We start from the raw sequence: 24,316 nt of genomic DNA on the forward strand, positions 1-24,316 counted from the left end.
ATGATAGATTTGAGATTTTTTTAAAACCCAAATGATTACATACAGAATATACTTATTTGCAGTCAGAGTCTTAAAAATCACATGTTCTATTCCACAAGCGATAGGGGAAATTATCCTGGGGGCAAATCTCCAATGACTAATTGTTTATAAAAGTGTTAAAAACAATACCTCAGCCTAAGCAGATGTGTATTTTGAAGCAAAAAAGGTCCTTGTGAAATACATCTATCTTCTTCCTTTAAAGTTACCGCTTTAGGGCACCTGGGTGGCTCAGTGGGTTAAGCATCTGTCTTCGACTCAGCTCATGATCCCAGGGTCCTGGGATCAAGTCCCACATCGGGCTCCCTGCTCAGCAGGAAGTCTGCTTCTCCCTCTGCCCCTCCCCCCTGCTTGTGCGCTCTCTCTCAAATAAATAAAATCTTTAAAAAAGTTATTGCTTTATTGTAACTGTTAAAACAAGTTGCTCTTAGTTAAAGAGGCAACAACAGCAAAAAACCCACTGAGTTTCTTTCAGTATCTTTTAGAGATTCGAAATTTCTTTAATTATTTTTAGTTTCTTACTGTGAGCACAAAAGGTGGAAAATAAAAAAACCCGAAACAGGGGGCATAAGCAAATAAACACATTTCTGCACACAGTAAGAGGGATGTTATGAGTACAGCACATATTATTACATGTGTCTGTATATTACATGGAGCTGTAACTAATGATTAGGAAGTCTCTCAAGGCAAAAACCATCTGGGGCCCGCAGAAGTTTTACCACCTATTTTCTTAGGTTTTCCATCAAATCTGGCAAGTGGATTTGCCAATCACCTAAATCCCTTAAAACCAACCAACCCTAAACCCCAACAAATCAAAACCAAGACCAAAAATACAGCACTTGTTTCACACTCCCCCACTTCTTAGCGCTACAGAGGAGGTTTTGGCAAGTGAAAGATCTTTTTATTCTTAAACTTTCCTTTTCCTCTCCAGAACAGAGGCTCTTAAACTTTTTTGGGTCATGGATCCCCTCCCCAGAAAAGCGCATATATGAAACTGTTCCATACAATTTCAAGGGGAATGTGGATTCTCTGAAGAGCCCATACAAGAACCCTGGGTTAAAAAGCTGCTCTCTACCATGGTGTGGTTTCTTCCATAAAAGAACAGAATGGGTATTAGTCAGAAGCCCTAAAACAAGGTAGACTTAAGTTGTGTATTAGGTTTTACAAGAAAGTCTAAAGATTGGGACAACCAGTTTAAGGACAATTTAACCAGTTTGCTCCGTATCCTGCTCATTTAGATAAAGCAGCATTAATATTTCCTTTAAGAGGTAAATTAGCCAAATTCCCCTGCTTTTGGAAAGAAACAATTCCTAGCAGTAAAAACATACAAGGATATCAATTTACTTACTCATCACAGAAATACAGCACTTTTTCCCCCCACCTCCTAGGGAAGAAATCTTTTTCTGAAGTGGCAATTAAGCAATATTAAGTGATTCATAAATTATGCCGATTATCTGTTCCAATTGAATCACATAATACATGATTATTCATTATCTGATTCACTTATCAATACAGATGCTAGATAAATTGCCTAAGGTGACAACTTACAACAGGGACATTCACACATCTAGAAACAAGTATAGGAAAGGAAGTCTTGACTACTTTCCTTAGTAGTCACAATGGCTAAGCTTTAGCATCCTCCCATTTTAATACTGCCTAAAGACCAACGGGTCTCAAAGAAATAGGCAGTGTCTACACTAGTTAGTCCTTACGCAACGGACTAAGGGACTAAGTCTGATCTATTATTCTGCTGAAATCGTTCATATCATGGTGAGCAGTGTCTTAATTACTAAGAAGAATGACCCTCAAACTTTGTCCTTAACTCTTTTGAGCACTTGACACTATTCATCACCTGTCTATATCACTATCCTTGCCAGATAATCTCTTTTGTAAGACATTATATAATAAACTGATTGGCAGCGGGTGGGTGGAGCTGCCCAAGGCTCTAAGAGCAAACCATGTTCCAGCTTCCAAAATATTATGGATGTTTTGAATGGAAAAGAACCTCAGAGATCATGTAGTCCACCTTCCTCACTTAACAAATGAGGAGACAAGGACCCAAGACAAATAAGTATTCCTTTGAAAGGGATTTGGCAAAAAAAAAAAAAAAGAAAGAAAAGGTACCAAATGCCACTCACATGTGAATGTTCCCTAAGAGAACTATTCCTTAGATCATAAACTCTGGGAGGTAGGAATTATGTCTGCCTAGTTCATGGTTTCCCTGAGCCCAGAATAGTGCCTATCACATAAGGGTTCAATATATATTTATTAAGTAAATGAATTAAGGTGATTTTAACATTGTAAATCACTCGCAAGAAGATCAATTTTTTTCTTAGCGGGGAAAATTAGGAAACTCACTGTATAACCACAGTGGTGTATTATATTTATAGAATCAATAAATCCAAGGTAGGTAAGGCTCCTACTTGAAAAAAGCAGGAGCAGAAAAGGGTCTGAAACATAGATACAGCTGTAATTAGCAAAGCAAATTCCCTTTGTAACCAAGGGAATAGGTGCAGAGGGCAAGGGCTATTTTAACAAATATCTACCATTCTTGTTGTTATACTTTTCTTTGGGTGGGGGAGGGGTCACCCACCAAATAGAGCTCTGTCGCTCCGTCCAAATTTGATTATTTCTTATGCCTTACAAATTAAATAAATAAAATATTCAAGGATATAAAGTAGAGTAGAAAAGGAAAAAAAGACTCAATTGTTTCCTGGATTCTAATAGGGCAAACAGGAGAATGACCACCAGAAACCAAGAGATCTTACCTCTCTGGAGCCCCAGTCTCTGTGGGGAACTGTCCAGGATTGCATTTTTTCAGCTTGCACCACATTCCAAATCTGGCTACGAACGACTCACTTTTGTGTCTATAACTGGTCAGTACTGTCTTCATGAGGGAGATTCTTATGTGGAACAAATAATTCAGGAGATTTTGATCCTCAGTGAGCATCAGCTCCTCTAAGTTTTCTAGGTTCCTCCATGCTAGCAGGTGAGGGTTTTGTCCATTCAGATTATGAAGAAGAAAAGCCCTCAAGACAATTTACCAATTGTCGAAAAGAAACATTTTCCATTGCCCAGGGAACTATATTCATAGGACCATAAATTTTTAACCCTATGCTGTAGGTAAATCATATGGGTGCTCATACAATATCTCCTATCGGCGGCAACACCGTACAAGCATTACCTAGTAAGTGTAGTCATGCTTAAGGGCTTCTTTGGGATACGAGAATCCTAGGCATGAAATCCTCAAGTGCTGCTCTATTTAGAATAAGACAGGTCAAAAAATTAGGGCTTACTGAACTACTTAACTATTTCAGACATAAGCAGCAACAGATAGTTATAGTCATCAAAGACAGTCATATACCACTCTTTGTCTAGAACTTCCTCTCCATCTAAATGGGGGGAAAGCTCAGTTGTTTGGTAAAGAATTAACCTGGATTAGGTTATTTTCACCTGAACTCCTCCATCACTTCTGAAGTTGCTGTATTAGCATCTCTGTTAAATCTTTTTCTCAGTACTTCACACCCTGGGGCACCACCTCAAAGTGGTATTCAAATGATATTTAAAATGTTAACTTTTATTAATATGTGAGAACTAAAAAAAGCATATTCAAGAGAGTTATCTAAAATATTTCAAGGATGGCAGGGGAGAATCATTCATCCGTAAAGGCCTCCCACACAAACATCCTGCACTGCACACTAACCGGTCCATAATTAAGAACTACACATACATGCACACACACATTACAAAAACACCTCACACAGTTTTATCATTACAACGTTGTACTGCTTCCCAAACACAGGGTACTTTCTGCTAGTAACGAGACCAATGTTTAAAAGGAAAATGGTGCAGAGCAGTTCCCCCGCCAAAACAATAAGCCACCTTATTCCTTTCATGTGAACCATGAAAGTTTTGTAGTTTTCTTACTAAAAACTACCATCTATTATGCAAAAATAATCTATAATACAAATTCTTTCCCTTAGTAAATTTTGCATATTTGATTGTGACATCCAGACAAAATCATCTAAAAAGTAAGGTTATTAGAAATCCTCCATCATGGTATCTGGTTAGTCTTGACTGAATCTGGGACAAGATTCAGACAATTGTTTTAAAAAGGGTAAATACTGAATTAAAGTTGACCCTTGAGCAACACGGATTTGAACTACAAGGGTCCACTTACACATGAATTTTTTTTTGACAAATACATTACTGTAAAGTTATTTTCTCTTATGATTGTGTTAATATTTTTCTCTAGCTTATTTTATTGTAAGAATACAGTAAGAATATTGTAAGAATACAATACATAATACATATAACATACAAAATATGTCAATCAACTGCTCATATTATCAGCAAGTCTTCTGGCCAATAGGTTATTAGTAGTTAAGTTTTGGGGGAGTCAAAAGTTATACCCAGACTTTTGACTGCACAGGGGGTTGGTGTCCCTAACCCCCATGTTGTTCAAGGGTCAACTGTACTTCAAAAAGTGGGTTTTTGGGTTTTTTTTTTGCATTTCCATGGTGTAAACTACAGATCATAAATGCATGAAAAGAACACATATTCATATGCTGACAAATACCTTTTCTATGAAAGACCTGAAAATAAGCATGTTTTAAGTTTATGCATTTGTCCTTGGGCAACCTGAACTTACTTAGGAAGTTGTTAGAAAGAAATTCAGGCAATCATAACCCTTTTTATAGCTCATTTGGTAGCATTTTTATATTTACTCTTACCTTTATGAGGATTGCTAAAAGCAATAGCTATATGAAAAATGCAGTCTACAAAAATCAAACATTTTCCATATGTGGCTCAATGTCCCATGCAATGAAGGTAAAAACCGTAACTACCATTTTTCTCAGTGCCTACTGTACGCCGAGATTTGGGCTAAGCAGTTTATACTTATTATTCCTAATGTTTACTTTAAGGCTAAAGGAGAGGGTCCCAGGAAACAGTCTGAGAAGTCAGTGCAGCAGACTTACTGAGGAGGGCTCTTGAGAACACCCGTGAGAGACTGACCAGAACAGGGTTGGGCAGACAAAGAAGTTGCAACAGAGGCCTCAGCTAACCCAAAGTGAGGTGTGGGAACTGGGATGAACCTTCAGAGTTGTCCTAACTGGGGCAAGGAGGCTGTACCTTGTAATCCAGCCACTGGATTCAGGCTGCCCTTGGGGAGGGAGCCTAACCTTGGGAGAGACAGCTCCCTTGGGCAAACGGAACTTCCAGGAAGTCACCTGGAAGCCTTGGCCAATCATTGCTCCAGGCAGCCTGGGGGTGGGGGTGGGGGGAGGTAGACTGACTAGCTGACTGGTGTCTCATTCCTGGAAGAGGGGTCTGGGTAGTGTATCACATGTATATGAAAGCTATGTGATACATCCCTACTTAACTGAATAGAGAACTAAGGGAAAGGTAAGAGCTTATCCAACGTCACTATCAGAGCCCCTTTAACGTAAATTTAGGTTTCAAAACTAGGACCTGGTATTCCTCTCTTCAGTGGACATTGAAAAGTATAGAAAACCAGTGTATTTACCTTTTTGCCATAGTTGCCAGGAAGTTTATATAGAGCTCATTTTAATATTTAGCGCAAGTAACCATATTTACCTGGGTTACTCCCTACACTCGCTGATTTCTTATTTTTGAATTCTATTTTTAGCTTTCTTCATATGCGTCTACATTTTCTTTGGCACATTTACATTATATATTACAAGCAGCCCATCTCATCCTCATCATCTCTAAGAAGAGTACCTAAACCATTTACACATTAGGTGAATGATGGCAGGCTTAGGTAATGGACACTCCATGGCCTCCTTTTGGTAAACCACATCCTTACCTGCTTTTACTGCCAAAAAGTAATTCTACTTTGTAAATTCCTTCTGCAGTTCAAACTTACTTCCTTTAAGAGGAGTTGGTAGTTCAATAAATACCATCATTTATATAAAGATGTGAGTGAACTGAGTCTTTGACAACAAAAGCCTTATTTATGTTTCAATACCTGTTGTAAACTCTTCCTTGGGACTTCCAAATCAAATGTTTTTCACTGTGCTTATAATCTTAGGACACCATGAATTACCTGCAAGAATTTTTAAAACTTGTGTTTTCCTTCTACCTTAAGTAACATGTATGAGCATAAGAACATCCATCTGTGTGTTGCTATGTGTCTTTGCTATTGCATTTGATTGTTTATGATCACATTGTTGCCAAACACTTCAATTGTCAACATTTTTAAAATGTGGGCTGATGATTCATAAAGGGGTTAATATAAACAAGTGGCTAAGAGCATGGCAACAGACTGCTCAGTCTAACTTCACCACCTGCTAGCTTTGTGACATTAGATGAAATAATCTCACTGTGCCTCAATTTCTCCATCTGTTAGGTGGGGCTAATGACAGTACCTCCATCACAGATGTGCTGTGAGTGTTCAACGAAAAAATACAAACAGAGCACTTAAAGCAGTGTCTGCCTAACAGCTTGTATTGAATAAATGTTGCCATCATAACAAAAATGATAGTCACACCACATGGAGACCACTTGTAAATGAAGGTTAGTTCAAGCAGGAAAAGGTAGCCCCAAAGTTTTATCAAAAAGTCAGCATCAGAATCTGGAAAGCAAGTAAGTTTCAGCTAAACCACATCATCCAATGTTAAAGGAATGCCAGCTTGATTTTCTGATTTTTAGTTTTATTGGTATGTAGAAGTATTTTAAAGTTCTTCTTGTTTGATAACATGTGAGATCTGTGTTATACCTAGATTTAGGTTTGTTATGTATTATGTAACGTTGTTGCATAAACATGCTTTAGATTATTCAAGTTTTCAGAAACACCTGGCTATACCAGCAGAGCTTCTTTAACTTTTTGTTAGTCTTTCCTCTTTATAGATAAAAGCCAATCATTTAACTATTTTCAAAGGTCTGTAGTCTTGGCAAGAATATGGTGACTAACACTGACATATAAAGAAAAGGGGAGAAAAGGAATCCTAACCACAGGAATAGGCCTTACTCATCGGGCAACCTGCTTACGAGAAGCAGGCAGACAGAACAGCATGAATCAAATAATAAGTATGAATGACCCACATATTTTCTTGGAGTTCAATGGAACAAAAAGCATGTGCATCTCTCATTCTTTTTTGGTGCATGAAAATTTACTGGAATTAAAATCATGGAGCACCTGGGTGGCTTAGTCAGTTAAGCATCCGACTCCTGGATTTGGCACAGGTCCTGATCTCATGGCTTGTGAGATCACACCCTGCTTCAGGCTTCAGGCTTCAGGCTCTGGGCTCAGGGAGAATCTGCTTGGATATTCTCTCCCTCTGCCCCTTCCCCCGCTCCCTCAAATAAATAAATCTTTTTTTTTTTAAATCAGATTCACCACTTTTTGAAAAATAACATTTCATAGATATGTAATTATGCTACCATGAAGTTAAAGTATTTCCACTGATTTTTCTTAATTTTGTAATGTGGTTTATATTACTTATATAAGGAAAAATATTCTTTTATACTGTTCAAAAACAAGCACAACTCTGATCCCTCAAAGTCCAACTATTAACCATGTCTCCTAATTTGCAAAAGAGAGAAGGGACATTACCTGGTTATGCAGGAGACTGAACAGGGGTGCTCATTATCTAATGACTGAATGAATATGAACAATGTTGTACTTCGCTGCTTCATGGGGCAAACCTCAGTGACAACTGGACATATCACAATAAAAAGGCCTAATATAAAATCATGTAACTCGTTCTTAATAAAGAAAAGGCAAACTGAACCTTTATGACTAACATACAATGAAAGATAAGAGCTCAAACATTCCAAGGCGCCTGGCTGGCTGAGTCAGCAGAGCAAAAGCGACTCTAGATCTCAGTGAGTTCAAGCCCCATGTTGGGCATGGAGCCTACTTAAAAAAAAGAAAAAAAAGAGCTCAAATATTATAAGGTCGATAAGGCTGATATCTAGTAATATCATGTTTGAGTGGTCTTCTTTCTATTGTGCTAATTGTTTTGAATTGCATTATTTTAAATATCACATTGGTTTCTACCAGAATGTAAGCTCTTTGAAGGCAGGGGTTTCCTTCGATTTTGTTTGCTGATATATTTCCAGCACCTAAATCAATGCCTGGCATGCAGAAGCAGCTCAGTAGATTTTTTGCTAAATGAATGAATGAATGAATAAATGAATGAATGAATGAATGAATAAAAATTCCTTAAGATTTTATATGGCAATTGAGAAATCAAATAGGGGCGCCTGGGTGGCTCAGTCGTTAAGCGTCTGCCTTCGGCTCAGGTCATGATCCCAGGGTCCTGGGATCGAGCCCCGCGTCGGGCTCCCCGCTCTGCGGGAAGCCTGCTTCTCCCTCTCCCACTCCCCCTTCTTGTGTTCCCTCTCTCGCTGTGTCTCTCTCTGTCAAATAAATAAATAAAAATCTTTATAAAAAAAAAAGAGAGAGAAATCAAATATAAGGTTGAGGTTCTTTTTGACCTATCACATCTTCTTTCTAAATCATAAACCAGCTCCTTCTATTTTAGAGAAAGTATCTGTAAATTTAAAATAATAATAATAAAAGCAGTTTTTGATAGATATGAACTTTATTCTGGTTTTATTAATATCAATTACAAACATAATTGACTTATTCGAATAAATGAAGAAATCTGAAGGTAGATATTAGAGAAACAATATTGTGAGTTTCAAAAATTCAGGCTATTACAACAAGATATGTCTTACACAGGCTGAGAAAATGCAACTAGGAAACATATCTAAGTAAATAACTTCCATTCTGTTGTTTCAATTTGTATTGAATGAAGTATTACTTGGTAGCTCAAAATATGTAATTTATGACTACAGCCAAGAACACATATATAAAAATAAAATAATGGCTGTTAAAAATGTCTGAGAATAAACACAGGTTTGTATTTTACTAAGGAATAACAATACATCCCACTAAGTGACAAGATAACACTCGCTTGATTAGTGCCAAGAAAAAAAAAAAGTATTTCCATTGGCTCTCAAGGACTCTCTCAGCTACAAGAGGTAAGAATTAAAACAGATTTAAATACATGCCTTTTTCCAATACGCATTTTCCAGTGATTTAGAACAGTAGGGGGGAAGACTCCGCATAGATTACAAACTCCAGATAATTTGTAACATATGCATACGAGGCACAGATTCGTTAAGCATTCATTCTGAACACTGAATGAAGTTTTTGCTACGGTCAATAGCAGGCAGACGACCACACTGCATGAACCCCACAACAGAAATAAGATTAAGGAGTACCTAATAATCACAGCAATCCTAACAATCAACTGTTTAAAATCTAAAGCTTTATGGTACTGGTCCTTGTTTTTGAAACTCAAGACATTTTTCCTCCCATTTTTAAACCTTTTTTAAATATTACATAGATTTAACCTTTGAAAAGGGAAAAAAACCCACTATTCTACCTGATATGAGCATACTTCAGAGGGCCTGTATGACAATTAACATCTGAAATTGGAGATGTGACTTTTAGTTTTTTTGCCCTCTGGTAATGTTAGAAAAAAGAGGCGGGGCGGAAAGAAGGCAGGATCATCACTTCCAAAGCTCAGGGAGATCAGAATCCAAGAGTCTAGAATATATCCTCAAGGTAACATAGACAGGGCTGTGCTGAAATGGTGTTTTAGTTGGATCTCACTGGGTTCTAGAACCAACTCTAAAAACTTAGGTTATGAAGCACTGTGGTGATCTCTGAGGACTACAACAAAGAATCCTGTGCAAGCTGGTAGAAGTTGTGTGCTAGGTTAAGATCTATCAAACCCTAGAGATTAGAATTAGATTCCCCGAACAGCCTCGCTGATTTGGGTGTATCTGAAATCTACTATCTTCTCTGTTTTCATAACCACTGTTTTATTGCACTTCTCGTCAACTTACTGCTAAAAGCCTCTAAATGATCTCTGTGCTTCCGGTCTCACCCTTCCCAACTCATTCTCCACATCACAGCCAGTCCAAACCCTAAGGCTAACTATGTCCATTCCCCAGCTTACTGCTCTTTGATGATTAGGGTAAAGTCGAAACTCCTTAGTACATTATCTCACTTCTTGTTTATGTCTCCAGTCTCATTTCTTATCACTTCCCACCTCCTTCCACTCTGTTCCCACCAACCCTAGGCTCCAGCTCTCTAGAACTACACAGTACAAAACATTTCACCAGAATATCTGGGACGTGACCTGTTGCAAATTATGATGTTTCTGAAGTTCTGATACCTTAAATCTAAAAGAGCACAATGACTGAAAATACCTTGATCTCACCTCAGTATCTTCTAATCTTCTTTTATCTAACTGCAGGTTATGGCCCATTAGTGGGTTGGGTTGGGAAATCAATTTTAGTAGGTTGTGACCACCTTTCTAAATGCCCCAAGTGGAAGATGAAGAGACAGAGCACAGGGGATCAAGAACTGTTGTGGGGAAGAGGACCCAGGGGCAGTGAGAGGGAGTCTAGGGAGACAGGGGGTGAATGGGGAGCTGGGACAGGTTAGAGGGGGTGAGTACAGGGGAGGAAGGCTTGAAGACTGCCAGTGGGGGTGGGGGGGAGGATTAGCCGAGCCTGTGGGCACAGGGCACACATGTAATAACGGAGAGGCATCGTGTCCCACACCAGGTGTTGGCGTACATCAGTGGGGTCACGTCAAGCAAACCGGGGGTATCCCTGGTCTACTCCATGCCCTCCCAGAATGTGTCCCTGCGGCTGCAGGGCCTCCGGGAGAAAGACTCTGGGTCCTACCGCTGCTCTGTGAATGTGCAAGACCACCAAGGCATCAAAAGGAGCCACAGCAGCAAAACTCTAGAGCTCAGGGTGCTGGGTAAGTGAGAAGCGCACACTTGGCAACACCTTCCCCAGCCCCAGTGGAGGCCAGGCAGCTCTCTCTCCCAAATGGCTGAGCATAAAGGTTAGAGGAGGGCAGACAGAGTGACAGAAGGGGGGGGTGTGTGTGTTTGGGGGTGGGTGGGAGGGATCTGTTGGTCCCTTGGGGTTGAGTTTTTAACCTGTTTCCCTGCTCCAGTTCCTCCAGCTTCTCTATCCTGCCATCTCCTGGGCGTGCCCTGTGTGGGGACCAACGTGACCCTGAGCTGCCAGTCCCCAAGGAGTAAGCCAGCTGCCCAGTACCAGTGGGAGTGGGCACCCCCATCTGCCCAGGTTTTCTTTGCACCAGCTTTAGGTGAGGGAGCTTGAGGCTGTGGCTGGGGAAGGGAAAGATGAGAGGCACCAGAGGGACTGGGGTGAAAAGGGCAGGCAATGCTGCAAAGTCCTGGGGCAGAATTGGTGGAGGAGGAGGAGGATGTAGGGAGGGGACTGGAGAAAGAGAGCCTACCAGACAGGCAATGTGTTGGGTGCTTTCAGATACTGTATACTTAGAATACTCAAGAGAACATATGGCCTAGTGGTTTTGAAGCTAAATTATCTGTGCTCACATATAACAGAACATACCAGAGTGTACTACACATAGTTAAGAAGAATATCATTTTGTGGATTAAGTAAATGAGTATTTGTGAAACACTTCCAACAGTGCATGGCATGTGACAAATGTTATGTAAGTCTTAGCTATAATCATAATTCTGTGAAAGTGTTTCAGTTACACATATATATCATGGGAATATTAGGCCACAGGGTAAAATATATGTCTTCCTATTGTATGTTCAAAAGATGCATTGCTTTGGTTTTTCTTTCCAGTATATAAGAATGAGATATATAATAGATATTTGCACAACTACAATCCAACACTATAAAAAGGTTATTTATCAAAACGTAGGAATGCTTGGGTGGCTCAGTCGTTATGCGTCTGCCTTCAGCTCAGGTCATGATCCCAGAGTCCTGGGGTCAAGCCCCGCATCGGGCTCCCTGCTCAGCGGGAAGTCTGCTTCTCCCTCTCCCATTCTCCCTGTTTGTGTTCCCTCTCTCGCTGTCTCTGTCAAATAAATTTAAAAAAAAAACAACAACCATAAAACTGTCTAGAATTGGTATGCGCACTCTACTGTTATTCCAAAACTACCTGCTCCACCTTTTTCTTGGTTCTTAAGGACACCACCAACTAGTCATTTGTAGATTCTAAGTCCTACCTTCACCAAATGCCATGCACTATAACAAATTGTTCTTCAATTGAAATGCATGACTTCGTAAGTAACTTATCACTTATAAATTTTTTGGAACAACTACAGCATTTAGATGTTTCCAGTTTAGGATTCTTGAATAAAATATATTTTGCTGTATTTGCGGTTTGCACTGTTCTGGGTTCTGCATTTTCTGGCCTTTTACCCCAACCGCTCATCTCTCTCTACTTTCTTCTGCTCAGTTTGGTCCCACTTTACCTTCAAGACCCACCTCCTGAAAGTCTATGATGACATGCCTTTCCTGTGTGCGCCCGAAGCACCACGAACTTAACGTCAACATGCAACACAGACCTTACTCACAATACCGTAACTGGTGCTTTAGTAGTCTGACTCCTTCAGTGGAAGGTGGACACTTGATGGTAGATGGTACCCTGCTGCATGTCTAAAGTCTACCATGCAAGGTACTCAAATATTTGTGGGTGAATAATAAAAAAAAATCAAGTGCCTATTTCACACTTAAGTATTTGGAGAAACCCTGTGATCAGTCTGTCAGTTGAGTCTGATGAAAGGGATGGGCAAAATCTCCAAATCTTCCCACAGATTCTTGCACTTTAGCCAAGAGTTAAGCTCCACAGGTTTCTCCCGTTTCCCAAGGGCAGTGGAATCCAAGGGCCCAGCCCCACTATGTCTGCCAAGAAAGGTATCAGAAAGATGCTCAGAGTTCTAATGCAGTGGCCTCCCACTGGGGTATCCCTACTCTTCCTTTAATGATTAATCAAGGCACCTTAAAACCTTAGGGATTCCTGGCATTCCCAGTCTGGTCCATTATTTCTTAGGTGGAAAGCTTGGCCCCTTAATTTAGAATAACTAAAGCAAAATAGGCTAGTGATATTGTTTCTTTTAAATATAAGTGGAATATTGTCTGATGACCAACATTTTCAAGATGCATTTGACAAAATCTACAGAAATGAATTTTGTGTGATTTTTCTGATTCAGAGTACATTACTGAGTAAATTTACAGCCAATCCTCACATCTTATTCATCTCATCCTAGATTTACTATTTCCTATATCCTATTAACTTCCTATAAACTTTCATATATAATGAAAAAATTTTAATGTCAGCTTTAAAATGTTCAAGAGAGTACAAAGACTCTTTTGGGAGTACATAAACAAAAAAGCTTAAATACCAGTATTCCAAAGCTGTTCTGGCCAATACAATAGCCATTGGCTAGATATACATGACTATTTAAATTAAAATTAAATAAAATTTTAAAAAAATTTAAATAAAATTAAAAATTCAGTTTCACAGTCACACTAGCCACATTTCAAGTATTCTATAACCAGCTATGGCTAGTGGTTACTGCGCAGTGACTGATGGACAGTGCAGACAATAAGACACTCATATCACAGAAAGTTCTATCAGATGGCATCGTCCTAGTTCAGAACCAAGAATAGGACACTCTTTGCCCCAGCCAACTGAGGTTATAACACTTTATTCCTTGCACTAAAAGCTCTTCCTCCCTAGTACAGTGGACCATTTTTCTTGACTTCTATCAAGGTTCCTCCTCCTCAGAAGTAAAGTGACAGGGGGGACAAGAAAAAGGAACTTTGAGCTTCCCCTAAAAGTCTGAGTATGTAGCTCAGAGAACTGTTTCATAAAACAGACTTCTTTAGTACTCCAAATAACTTTTTACCTACACTGTTCAATATGGTAGCCCCTAACCACATGTGGCATTTATAGTTTAAAATTAAAAAAATTGGGGCGCCTGGGTGGCTCAGTTGGTTAAGCGTCTGCCTTCGGCTCAGGTCATGATCCCAGGGTCCTGGGATCAAGCCCCGCATCGGGCTCCCTGCTCCGCGGGAAGCCTGCTTCTCCCTCTCCCACTCCCCCTACTTGTGTTCCCTCTCTCGCTGTGTCTCTCTCTGTCAAATAAATAAATAAAATCCTTAAAAAAAAATTAATTAAATTAAAAAAATTAAAGGGGCGCCTGGGTGGCTCAGTCGGTTAAGCATCCGACTCTTGATTTCGGCTCAGGTCCTGATCTCAGGGTGTGAGATCGAGCCCCGTGTCAAGCTCTGTGCTCTGCGTGGAGCCTGCTTGTCCCTCTCTGTTCCTCCCCCGCTCACTCTATCTCTAAAATAAATAAAATATTTTTTAAAAATTAAATTAATTAAAACAAAACATAATTTAAAATTCAGTTCCTCAGGCACACTAATCACATTCCAACATCACAACAGCCACAAGTGACCGGTGGCTATCAGACTGAACTGCGTTAGATACAGCACATTTCCATCATCACAGAAAGTTTTACTAAACAGCAGTGTTTGTACTATGTGCTTTCTAAATTCTTTTTTCCTTTAACATATCCTCTTAATGAAGGATTCATAGTAATTTCACTCCACTCTTCACTAGATTTCCCAAAATGCCAAGAAATAAACTTGGAAGCCTATTCATCCAAAGTTTTAACATGTGCTTGTTAGACCTTTTACCTCCTAAACTGAAAGACTGTAAGTGTATGGTCAGTAGTCTAAGATGGTCTATTCTCTTAAGATACACATCAAGCCTGTATCAGATTCACAAGCAGACAAGCATTCTGGAACACACAAGCTTCTGGGTGACAGCGGCATGGGAACAACAGAAGAGGAATATGTCAAAAATGGAAGCAAACAAATCTGACTAAATCCTTCTTACAAACTATTTGGTATACCGTATTTCTTGGAAATCTTTCAATGATAGTACAGAGGGACCGTCTTGGCTGCAAACCCCAGAGGAAAGTCCTCAGAAATTGGTGAAGTCTATTAAAATGCTTATACAGGGACAAAGGTATCTTCTGGCTCCATGTCATCTTTACCCTACTGGTTCTTGCAAACAAATAATGACAAGGCTTGAGAGCTAAAATGAAAGACCAAATGTACTACATGTCATTTGTCTGTTAAAGTATGAAATTTGTCCTAAAGATTATGACAATGATTGATGAGTAAATCTAAGAAATCTCCCTAAAAGACTGGTCATTTTGTTTGCTAGGCAGAAGACTCCCAACCAGTTTTAAATTTGTCTGATGAGCAACCCGTACTGATCCAGCAAAGACAAGCTTTTTAGGTCATACAATCACCTTGCTTTTCATCTCAAGGCAGAGCTAGAAGTACACATCTGTTTCAAAGACCTAAAGCCAACTCTCAAGAGGCAAATTTTTGGAGAACACCCAAAAATATGGGACTTGAGAATTAGTTTTGCAGTGCATCAGATTAACTGACTGAAGTGTGAATACAGCATCTGGCTCCGAAGTGAATGCTTTCATGAATGCCAAGTCTAGATAGATCTTTCAAATACTACAGTATGGACTGTGATGAGATCTCTCCCTCCTTTGAAGTCATCACATTTATTGTCTGCTTTAGTCATATGACACTTAATCAAATACTGCATCACATACCATCCCTTGTGTTGTAGAGTTTTTTAACTCTTTGATGTGTGTATACAGACTTCAAGTGCACTGTAAGCTCTTGGACTGTATATTACAATTCTTTTATTTATCCTAACATCTAGCATACAGCCCTGCACACAGTAAGCACTCAAGTACTTGGTGGATGGAGATGGGGAGAAAAGGACTATAGAAGAGAAAAATCATGCAATGACCAGACAGAAAACCACCTTATTATGTGCTTCTCTGACTCCAAAATTAGGCTGGAATTGTTAGTGGACAAATTTTCTTCTGGCAAACAAACAAAAAAAACAACAACAAAACTTCAGAACCAAACAATCTGTGGAGTAAGGCAGTCTCAAACACATCCATTTCATCCAAATGGCTGAACAAATACCAGTAACAGGACATGTCAGACTTCAAAATGAAAACCTTTACAGCAATAAACAAATGTTTCTGTGTGACTTTAAGCTAAAATCCTGTGCACTTAGAAATATACATATTTACTTGGATAGTATTCAAAAATAGTACTCTGGTAGCAAAATCCAAGAGTTACTAATTTCAAAATTTACAATTTTAATAGACAGGAAATCTAAAACACAGTCCAGAAAAGGGAAGCGATGTGCTTTCAGTTTATTCAGGAAGATGGCCAGGGAAGAGGCTGGGCTAGCACTCAGCTTTCTGATGCCTTCTTAGGATGAGATGGAAGGCTGCTACATCAACATGCTGAAACTAGGATTAAAGGAAAGTTACTGTATATCTCTTCCCTCCTTTCAAACTTAGAAGACATTATTTACGGAGTTTTCATAATTGAGTTTTAATAAATATTCCAAATACATTCAGCCAGAAATTTAATTGACACACATGATGTTCCTTCCCTGTGAGCCTCTGCCATGAGTTCACATTTAAGTGAGCACGTTAGTCTGTTTAAGAAGTTCCTCATGGTCCATATCTTCCTGCACTACTTCTTTTCTATTTTATAAAATCTAAAGCAAAAAAGATTGTTGAATTTCTTTTTGCAGTTCTCATCAAGACAATAAAGTAAAAGAAGAGATTTCTGAATTATTCATTCTAAACAGGCATTTCTGAAACTGGGATCTAAAGATTTGTTTTCAGGGATTTGAGATTCTCTGACGATATTTTTAAGGTTGTGTTTTTATTTTCATAAATATATTCTGGATTACTTGGACATCCACCTCATAACTGTGTAAGGTTATTATTTCAGTGACAACATTTGCTTCTATGCTTAAGATTACATTCATGGTAAGTCTTCTGGAGGGACAGAGCTTAGTTTTCAATGCAAAATTTTTCAAACGGGGGTTTCAAAAGTCTATGTCTTTGGATTAAAGTTTAAGTAACACTGATCTAGATTTCTATACGTCCCAAAATTCTCCTTCTAGACTTTACTTGGTAAATTTAATAAATATGTATCCAGTGTCTATAATGTGCTAGGCACTGGAGATAGAGTAGTGAATAAGAGAAACCAGAACTTGCCTTATGGAGCTTATAATTCTGGCAGGAAAGGCCAACATTCTTAATGAAGCAATCTGGTTCCTTGGTTGAAATCACTTAATAAGTAGAGAAAAAACACACACAGTTATCTGTCCTCCTTGTCAACTACAACTGTTGATTAGGAATCCATTAGCATCAACATATTTTCAAAATATTCTAAGAGCTTGAGGTCAATTTGGTCTTACCTATTTGAAAACAGGTAAACTGATCCTCTTTTAAAAATTCTTCAGAGAAGCTCAATCTCCTTTCCTTGCTTTAGGTTATGCTTCTCATAACCAGACAAAGATGTAACCCAACAAGGTATTTCCTGGTTATTGAGAAACAATTTTATGGAGAGATTTATAGTCAGTGAGGTTTTGATAGCACAACACTTTTTCTGTTCGATTGGGAAATTTCTACGGACAAAAATCGATCAAGCTAAAACAGTTGCAAATGCCTAAGTACACTTCTAAGTCAAGAAAAGTTGATGGGTGGATGCTAACCAGCACAGTGCAAAAACTCACCCAGAAATTTAACCTTGATGACCTTGAAATCGAATCTGTAACTCTATTCTTTAATAGAAAAATGAATGAGATTCAGGAAACAGTGGCTACTATTAGGTACTACTTTAGTCCTGTCTATAAACAATTATTTTAATGACACCTTGTTAGGCTGGGGGGGGGGGGCAGGGAAAGAGGGGGCATAAGAAGACCTAAAGGTACATGTTATCAAGTACACCAATTCAATTTTGTAAATGAGAAATGGGTGCCAAATTCCTTGAACAATAGTTAATAAGTTTGAAATATCTCAGTTTCTGACCCAGATTTTCTAAGCAACATTGCCCCAGGATGAATACTACATGAGCCAAGATCTCCCCAACTCTGGAGCAATCTCTGACTTCAGTGTGATTGCGATTGTTTTCACTGGGTTTTTACCCCCAAAGAGCTCTGGAAAAAGTGTCAACCCTATCAGAAAAGAAGTACACACATAACTATGACTTTTACCAAGAAGTAGTTCATTGAAAACTGGGAGGAAGAATCCTAACAGAATCTTTTAGCAAACACTATGATGAGGGAACTAGCTTACAATTCCCTAGCTGCCCATAATACAAACCTGAAAGCCTAGATTAAAAGTCAATAGAAACAGCGAAAAGATAACCTGGCTGGTGATAAAAATTTCTAGCCCAAATTAATCCTCTGTAGTTAAACATTCAGATACACAACGATAGCCAGATGCACACTGAGAGCTTTACTTGTCACCACATCCGGCACAATAGCTAATTAAGCAGGGAAAAACTGGCTTTCATGAAGGAGCTTAGTCAGAAACATAGCAGGGCCTCAAGCCAATCTAACTCTGGAGGCATCGACACTCCACAAATTCCACACCAACTCTCAGCCAGGCTAACTTTAATTGCGCCCCTAACTCCACGATAACAATACACTAGCTGACTGCAATCAAGCCTTTCCAATTCTCCAAAGCATCTCAAGTCTTACTCGTCCTTCGAAGCTCAAGTTAGAAGCAAGGCGACTGACACAAAGGCCAGTCGTCCAAAGGCGCTTTTTGCATGGCTCTGCACTGCCACTCATTTGAAAATTCCTAAACTGGGGGCTCACCGGCCCCCCTCTTCTACCCTTCCTCAAAGCCGCCCCGGCTGGTAAGCCTCTGCCTGGGAGCCCCTCAGCCTGGAACAAAGCGAGGGGCCCCGGCGGTGGGGGCGAGAGGCGCCAGCGACACGGGGACTGCCGCACAGCGCACAATGAGAAACTACCAACTTCAGAGCGCAGGAACATCCTCAATTGGCAAGAAAGAGGGGCGGCGGCAGGCACGCCCAACTTCAAACTCAGGAAACCTACGGGCTGGCGGCCATCTGGAAAAAAGCCCCCTTCCCAGGGAGAGAAGAAAAAGGCGGAGGAGATGCGAATCACCCACCGGGCCCCGGAGGGGAGCCCTGCGCTCAGACCGGCCCCCGCCCCCGAGGCCCGCTTCCCCGCCTTCTCTCTGCCTCTGGTTCGCTGCCCCAGGCCGGGCGGCCGGTTACCTTGATGCGCTCCCGGCACTGGGACGGGGTCCGCTCGTAGCCCAGCTCGGCCAGGGCCCGGGACACGCGCTCGTACATGGCTGGCCCAGGGGCCTTGCTGCCGAACACCGTGCCGGCTCCCTCCAGCTGCTGGTACCGCGCTTCCACCAGCCGCTCGTTGCCCCACACTGCGATGAGCGCGTTCGTCTCGGCCGGCGTCCACGACATGCCCCGGCAGGCGGCGGCGGCGGCTGCCGCAGCCCCGCCACCGCCGCCACCAGGGGAGAAGGAGACCGAGGACGAGGCGGCGCTGCGGCCCCCCAGCCCCAGCCCGAGACCCCCGGACGCCGCTGCCCCTGAGCCCGCCGCGCTGCCCGGCCCGAGCGGGGAGGCACCCCGAGGCGTGGACGGGTCGGACAGCGATGGATTTCCGTCGCTCAGGCCACCAGGAGAAGCCGGGGAGAGCACCTCCATCTTCGGGATTTTTAGCGGCGAGTTGGCGGGCAGCTCCGAGCCACAGGGCGCAGCCATCTTCCAAGCGGCCGCCGCTGCACCGCCCGGAAGTGACGCGCCCGCGCATCCGGCCGCCGCGGTCTCCGGGGCTGCCCTCGGGCCTGGCTCGGCTGTGGGCGGGCGGCTTCGGGCTCCTGCTCGCGAGCGGAGGCTGTCCGCTCCGCCCGGCTTCTCTCCGCGAGCCCTACCGCGCCGCCCGCTCCTCTCCCGGGGCGAGGGGCGGGGGTGAGGCGCGCCGAAGCCCCGAGCTGAAGAGAAGGGTGGGGGCATGAGGGCGCTGGCGTGAGGAGCAGATTGGAGCCTTCCCACTTCCTCTCCAGTCTCAGCCCCCGGGAGGAGGGGTGAGGCCCGCGAGGGGGCCCGGAGTTAAGGAGGACTTGACCATTTCGCTCGCTGGCTCTCCTCTCGCCCTCCGCTCTGCCTCTCCTCCCTCCAAGCTGGCCTCGGGGTGCAGAGGCTGACGTCCAGGGCGGAGACTGGGGAAGCCTGCGGAGGGTGTATCCAGGAAGCAGCAAGGCTGAAGGGGTGCATTTCTGGGGGAGGCTTTAAAAAGGCAGTTTGGGACCGGCGTTAGAGTTGGTACTCGGTGGCTTTTCAAGAAACCCGTGCGCATTATTTGAAGAACAGCAGCTCTGACTCAGTTAAGATCTGTTTTCCAGTTTGCCCGGGTAGCCGTGACGATTTGTAGAAAAATGAGATGTCTTTATCGCGTTTGTAGTTCGTAGCTTAAATACGTTAGGAACCCTGGAGCCCGGCAGGAAAGTTACTTTCCAATACCATTCCCCATCCTAATTTGGAAGTTGCATCATTTTCCTACTTTCCTACTGTATTTCACACTCTGGAGTGTAAGGAGATTGACAAGACTGTCAATTCTGGCAACTCTTGTGACCTCTAGTAATTAGTGTATTAACCGTTCCTGAATACTCCTCAAAGTGCTGCAAATCCAATACATAGCTGAAAGGTATTTCAATACTCTTCAAAGCCAAAAATCTAATTGTCTATTAAATCTAGTTATCTTGGATCCTTAACTTAAAAAGCCTCAGCGGATCTTTTTTCAAATATGAATAAGCCATGCGATATTTTTTTTAAAATCAAATATACATTAAGTTTTTTTTTTAAATAGAGTTGAGGTCACCTACATTTAAACTCAGAATCACTCGAGAGAGAGAGAGTGATATGGTTAGGAAGCCAAAGGGAATAAGCAATGGGGATGAAGTAGCGGAGATAACTGTATTTCACTTTTTTTTTTTTTAAGATTTTATTTTATTTATTTGACAGAGAGAGAGAGCAGGAACACAAGCAGGGGGAGCGGGAGAGGGAGAAGCAGGCTTCCTGCCGAGCAGGGAGCCCTATGTGGGGCTCGATCCCAGGACCCTGAGATCATGACCCGAGCCGAAGGCAGACGCTCAACGACTGAGCCACCCAGGCGCCCCGTGGATTTTATTTATTTATTTGACAGAGAGAGACACAGCCAGAGAGGGAACATAAGCAGGGGGAGTGAGAGAGGGAGAAGCAGGCTTCCCGCCGAGCAGGGAGCCCTATGTGGGGCTCGATCCCAGGACCCTGGGATCATGACCTGAGCTGAAGGCAGACGCTTAACGACTGAGCCACCCAGGCGCCTGTATTTCACATTTCAATGCCACCATAGGTTTTTTTTTTTTTTTTTAAGATTTTTTATTTATTTATTTGACAGAGAGAGGCACAGCGAGAGAGGGAACACAAGCAGGGGGAATGGGAGAGGGAGAAGCAGGCTTCCCGCCAAGCAGGGAGCCCGATGTGGGGCTTGATCACAGGACCCTGGGTCATGACCCGAGCTGAAGGCAGACACTTAATGACTGAGCCACCCAGGCGCCCCTCATTAACTTATTTTATTTTTTTAAAGATTTTATTTATTTATTTGACACAGAGAGAGATAGACACACAGCGAGAGAGGGAACACAAGCAGGGGAAGTGGGAGAGGGAGAAGCAGGCTTCCCGCCAAGCAGGGTGCCCGATGTGGGGTCGATCCCAGGACCCTGAGATCATGACCCCAGCCGAAGGCAGACGCTTAACGACTGAGCCACCTAGGCGCCTGTATTTCACATTTCAATGCCACCATAGTTTTAAGTTACCAGTATGAGGTATCATAAAGACGTTCCAGAATTTATGCTACCTTTCCTCTTTTTCTAAGAAAAAGATAGTCAAGCACCATGGTTAAGAGTATGGATTCTAGAGGTGTCCAGATGGCTCAGGCGGTTAAGTGGCTGCCTTTGACTCAGGTCATGGCCCCAGAGTCCTGGATGGAGTCCTGGGATGGCGCCCCCATCCGGCTTCCTGCTCAGCGGGGAGTCTGCTTCTCCTTCTCCCTGTGCCCCTCCCTGCCTCTCGTGCTCGCTCTCTCTCTCTCAAATAAATAAATAAAATCTTAAAAAAAAAAAAAGTATGGATTCTAGAGTCAATGTCTGGCTTCAAATTCCAGTTCTGCAACCTCAGCCAATTTACTTAAGCAATCTCTCAGTACCTTGGTTTCTTTGTTTTTAAAATGACCTCACAGCATTGTTGTGAGTAGATGAGTTAATACAGGTAAAGCCCTTAGAATGGTGCCTGGTTCGTAGTAAACAGTGTATGACCTATTACCTCACTTTGGCTACGCAGTAGTCCCCTCTTCTGTGCGGTTTCACTTTCAGGGTTTCAATTACCAGTGCCAAAGGCAGTCAGGAAAGCAAATCATCCTCCTGATCTATGGTCAGAAGGTCAATAGTAGCCTAAGGCTGCCTCACCATGCCTCTGTCATTCACCTCTCATCATCTCATCATGTAGGCAATTTATCATCTCACATCATCGCAAGAAGGGTGAGGACAGTACAATCAGATATTCTGAGAGAGAGGAACGAGATTCACATAACTTTTACTACAACACATTGTTATAATTGGTCCATTATTATTGTCATTAATCTCTAACCATGCCTAATTTATAAATTAAACTTTATCATAGCTATGTATGCATAGGAAAGAGCATAGTACATGTAGAGTTGGGGACTGTGTGCACTTTCAGGCATCCACGGGAGGTCTTGGAACAATCCCCTGTGGATAAAGAGGACTACTGTACTTTAGTTAATAGAGAATCTTCCCTTTGTCGCTTTCTCGCCATCACTAGTTTTCAGTGTCTTCATTGTCAGTTCTTTTAAGGGCTCTGGTGACATCTCAAACACCTGTCAAAGCAAAATTCACTCTCATTCAGCCCAACAGTAAGTTTTTTAATGTCATAAGGTATTTAATGTTTATGAAAAGGAGAATCACGCCTAGATCAGAGACGCCGAAGAGTTTTAAAATCACTGCTTATCCTGCTCTCATTTTCCCACAAGCCTGAAAAAGATCCTCCCTCCTTCTATTGTTAATTCTGGATGATTCTCAAATCAACTCTGACTCATGCAGGAAGCCTTCCTAGATAAAGTGGGTTGACTGGGAAGTCTCCCTTCCCACAAACTTCTGTTTCTAGACATTATTTCTCTATACCCCCCCCCTTTATTCCCACACTCATCAGTCTATCCAATGAGAAAAAGCATCAAAAATAAAATTTCCAGTAACATCCTGAGGTTAAAATTAATTCAATAACATAAAAGCTATTAATATGTACTACACTGTGGAGGCATTGCTATATAGGCAACCTGGATCATGTGCTTGTCACGTTGGCTTGCCATGGCTGATTCTGGATTCCAGGCGCTGTGTGACAGGCTTGCTCAAGGCTTCATAGTTCAATCAGAATGTATGGAATGTGTTTGAAGTCATGTACTGTACCTTTTATTGTGGATTCAGTTGATAGCATAAATAGATAAAAACCTATTTGAGAGATAATGTATGCAACGTCTCAAAATAATGTGCAAATGAATACAGAACGATACACGGTAATCAACCTATAAACTGTCAGCTCCTCCCTTTAATTGTATCCCTTCCCTTTTCCACTTCTTCCACAATCTGTGCCCAGGATTTGTGTCTCAGCTTTTCTTTCTTTTTTTTTTTTTTATTGATTATCTTCCCCATACTGTATCTTTTATTCCCATGACTTATTCATCCCGTAACTGGAAGCCTGTATCTTCCACTCCCCTTCACCTGTTTTGCCCATTGCCCTACCTCCCTCCCCTCTGGCAACCATCACTTCATTTTCTGTATTTACAAGTCTGTTTCTGCTTTTTGTTTGTTTGCTTGCTTTTTTTTTTTTTTTTTGGATTCCTCATATACATGAAATCATATGCCATTTGTCTTTCTCTGTCTGACTTATTTTACTTAGCATAATACTGTCTAGGTCCATCCATGTTGTCACAAAGGGCAAGATCTCATCTTTTTTTTTTTTTTTTTGGCTGAGTAATATCCATTGTGTATATATACCACCTCTTCTTTATCTATTCATCTGTCGATGGACACTCAGGTTGCTTCCATATCTTGGCTATTGTAAATAACGCTTCAATAAACACAAGGGTGTATATATCTTTTCAAATTAGTGTTTTCATTTTTCTTTGGGTAAATATCCTATTGTAGAATTACTGGATTATATGGTATTTCTATTTTTAATCTTTTGAGGAAACTCCATACTGTTTTTCACAGTGGTGGTTGTACCAATTTATGTTCCACCAATAGTGTATGAGGGTTCCTTTTTCTCCACATCCTCACCAACATTTATTTCTTGTTTTTCTTATCCTAGCCATTCAGACAGGTGTAAGGTGATATCTCATTGTGGGTTTGATTTCCATTTTCCTTCTGATGGGTGATGTTAAGCATCCTTTTCACGTGTCTGTTGGCCATCT

The 24,316-nt window shown here is 41.5% G+C and overlaps 1 protein-coding gene across 2 annotated transcripts in view; it reads right to left on the reverse strand.

Annotated features, from left to right (window-relative positions):
* MSANTD2 (Myb/SANT DNA binding domain containing 2) overlaps positions 1 to 19,554 on the reverse strand; it is a 31,663-nt gene extending 12,109 nt beyond the window's left edge. For both annotated transcript variants that reach the window (XM_035009209.1, XM_035009208.1), the window contains exon 1: positions 19,045 to 19,554. In XM_035009209.1, the coding sequence (XP_034865100.1) occupies positions 19,045 to 19,554 (510 nt within the window). The remainder of the gene's footprint in view (positions 1 to 19,044) is intronic.
* Positions 19,555 to 24,316: the final 4,762 nt, after the last annotated feature.

The sequence above is a fragment of the Mirounga leonina genome, unplaced genomic scaffold (assembly GCF_011800145.1).
Source record: "Mirounga leonina isolate KUSES-001 unplaced genomic scaffold, KU_Mleo_1.0 Mir_153, whole genome shotgun sequence".
Classification (NCBI taxonomy): Eukaryota; Metazoa; Chordata; class Mammalia; order Carnivora; family Phocidae; genus Mirounga; species Mirounga leonina.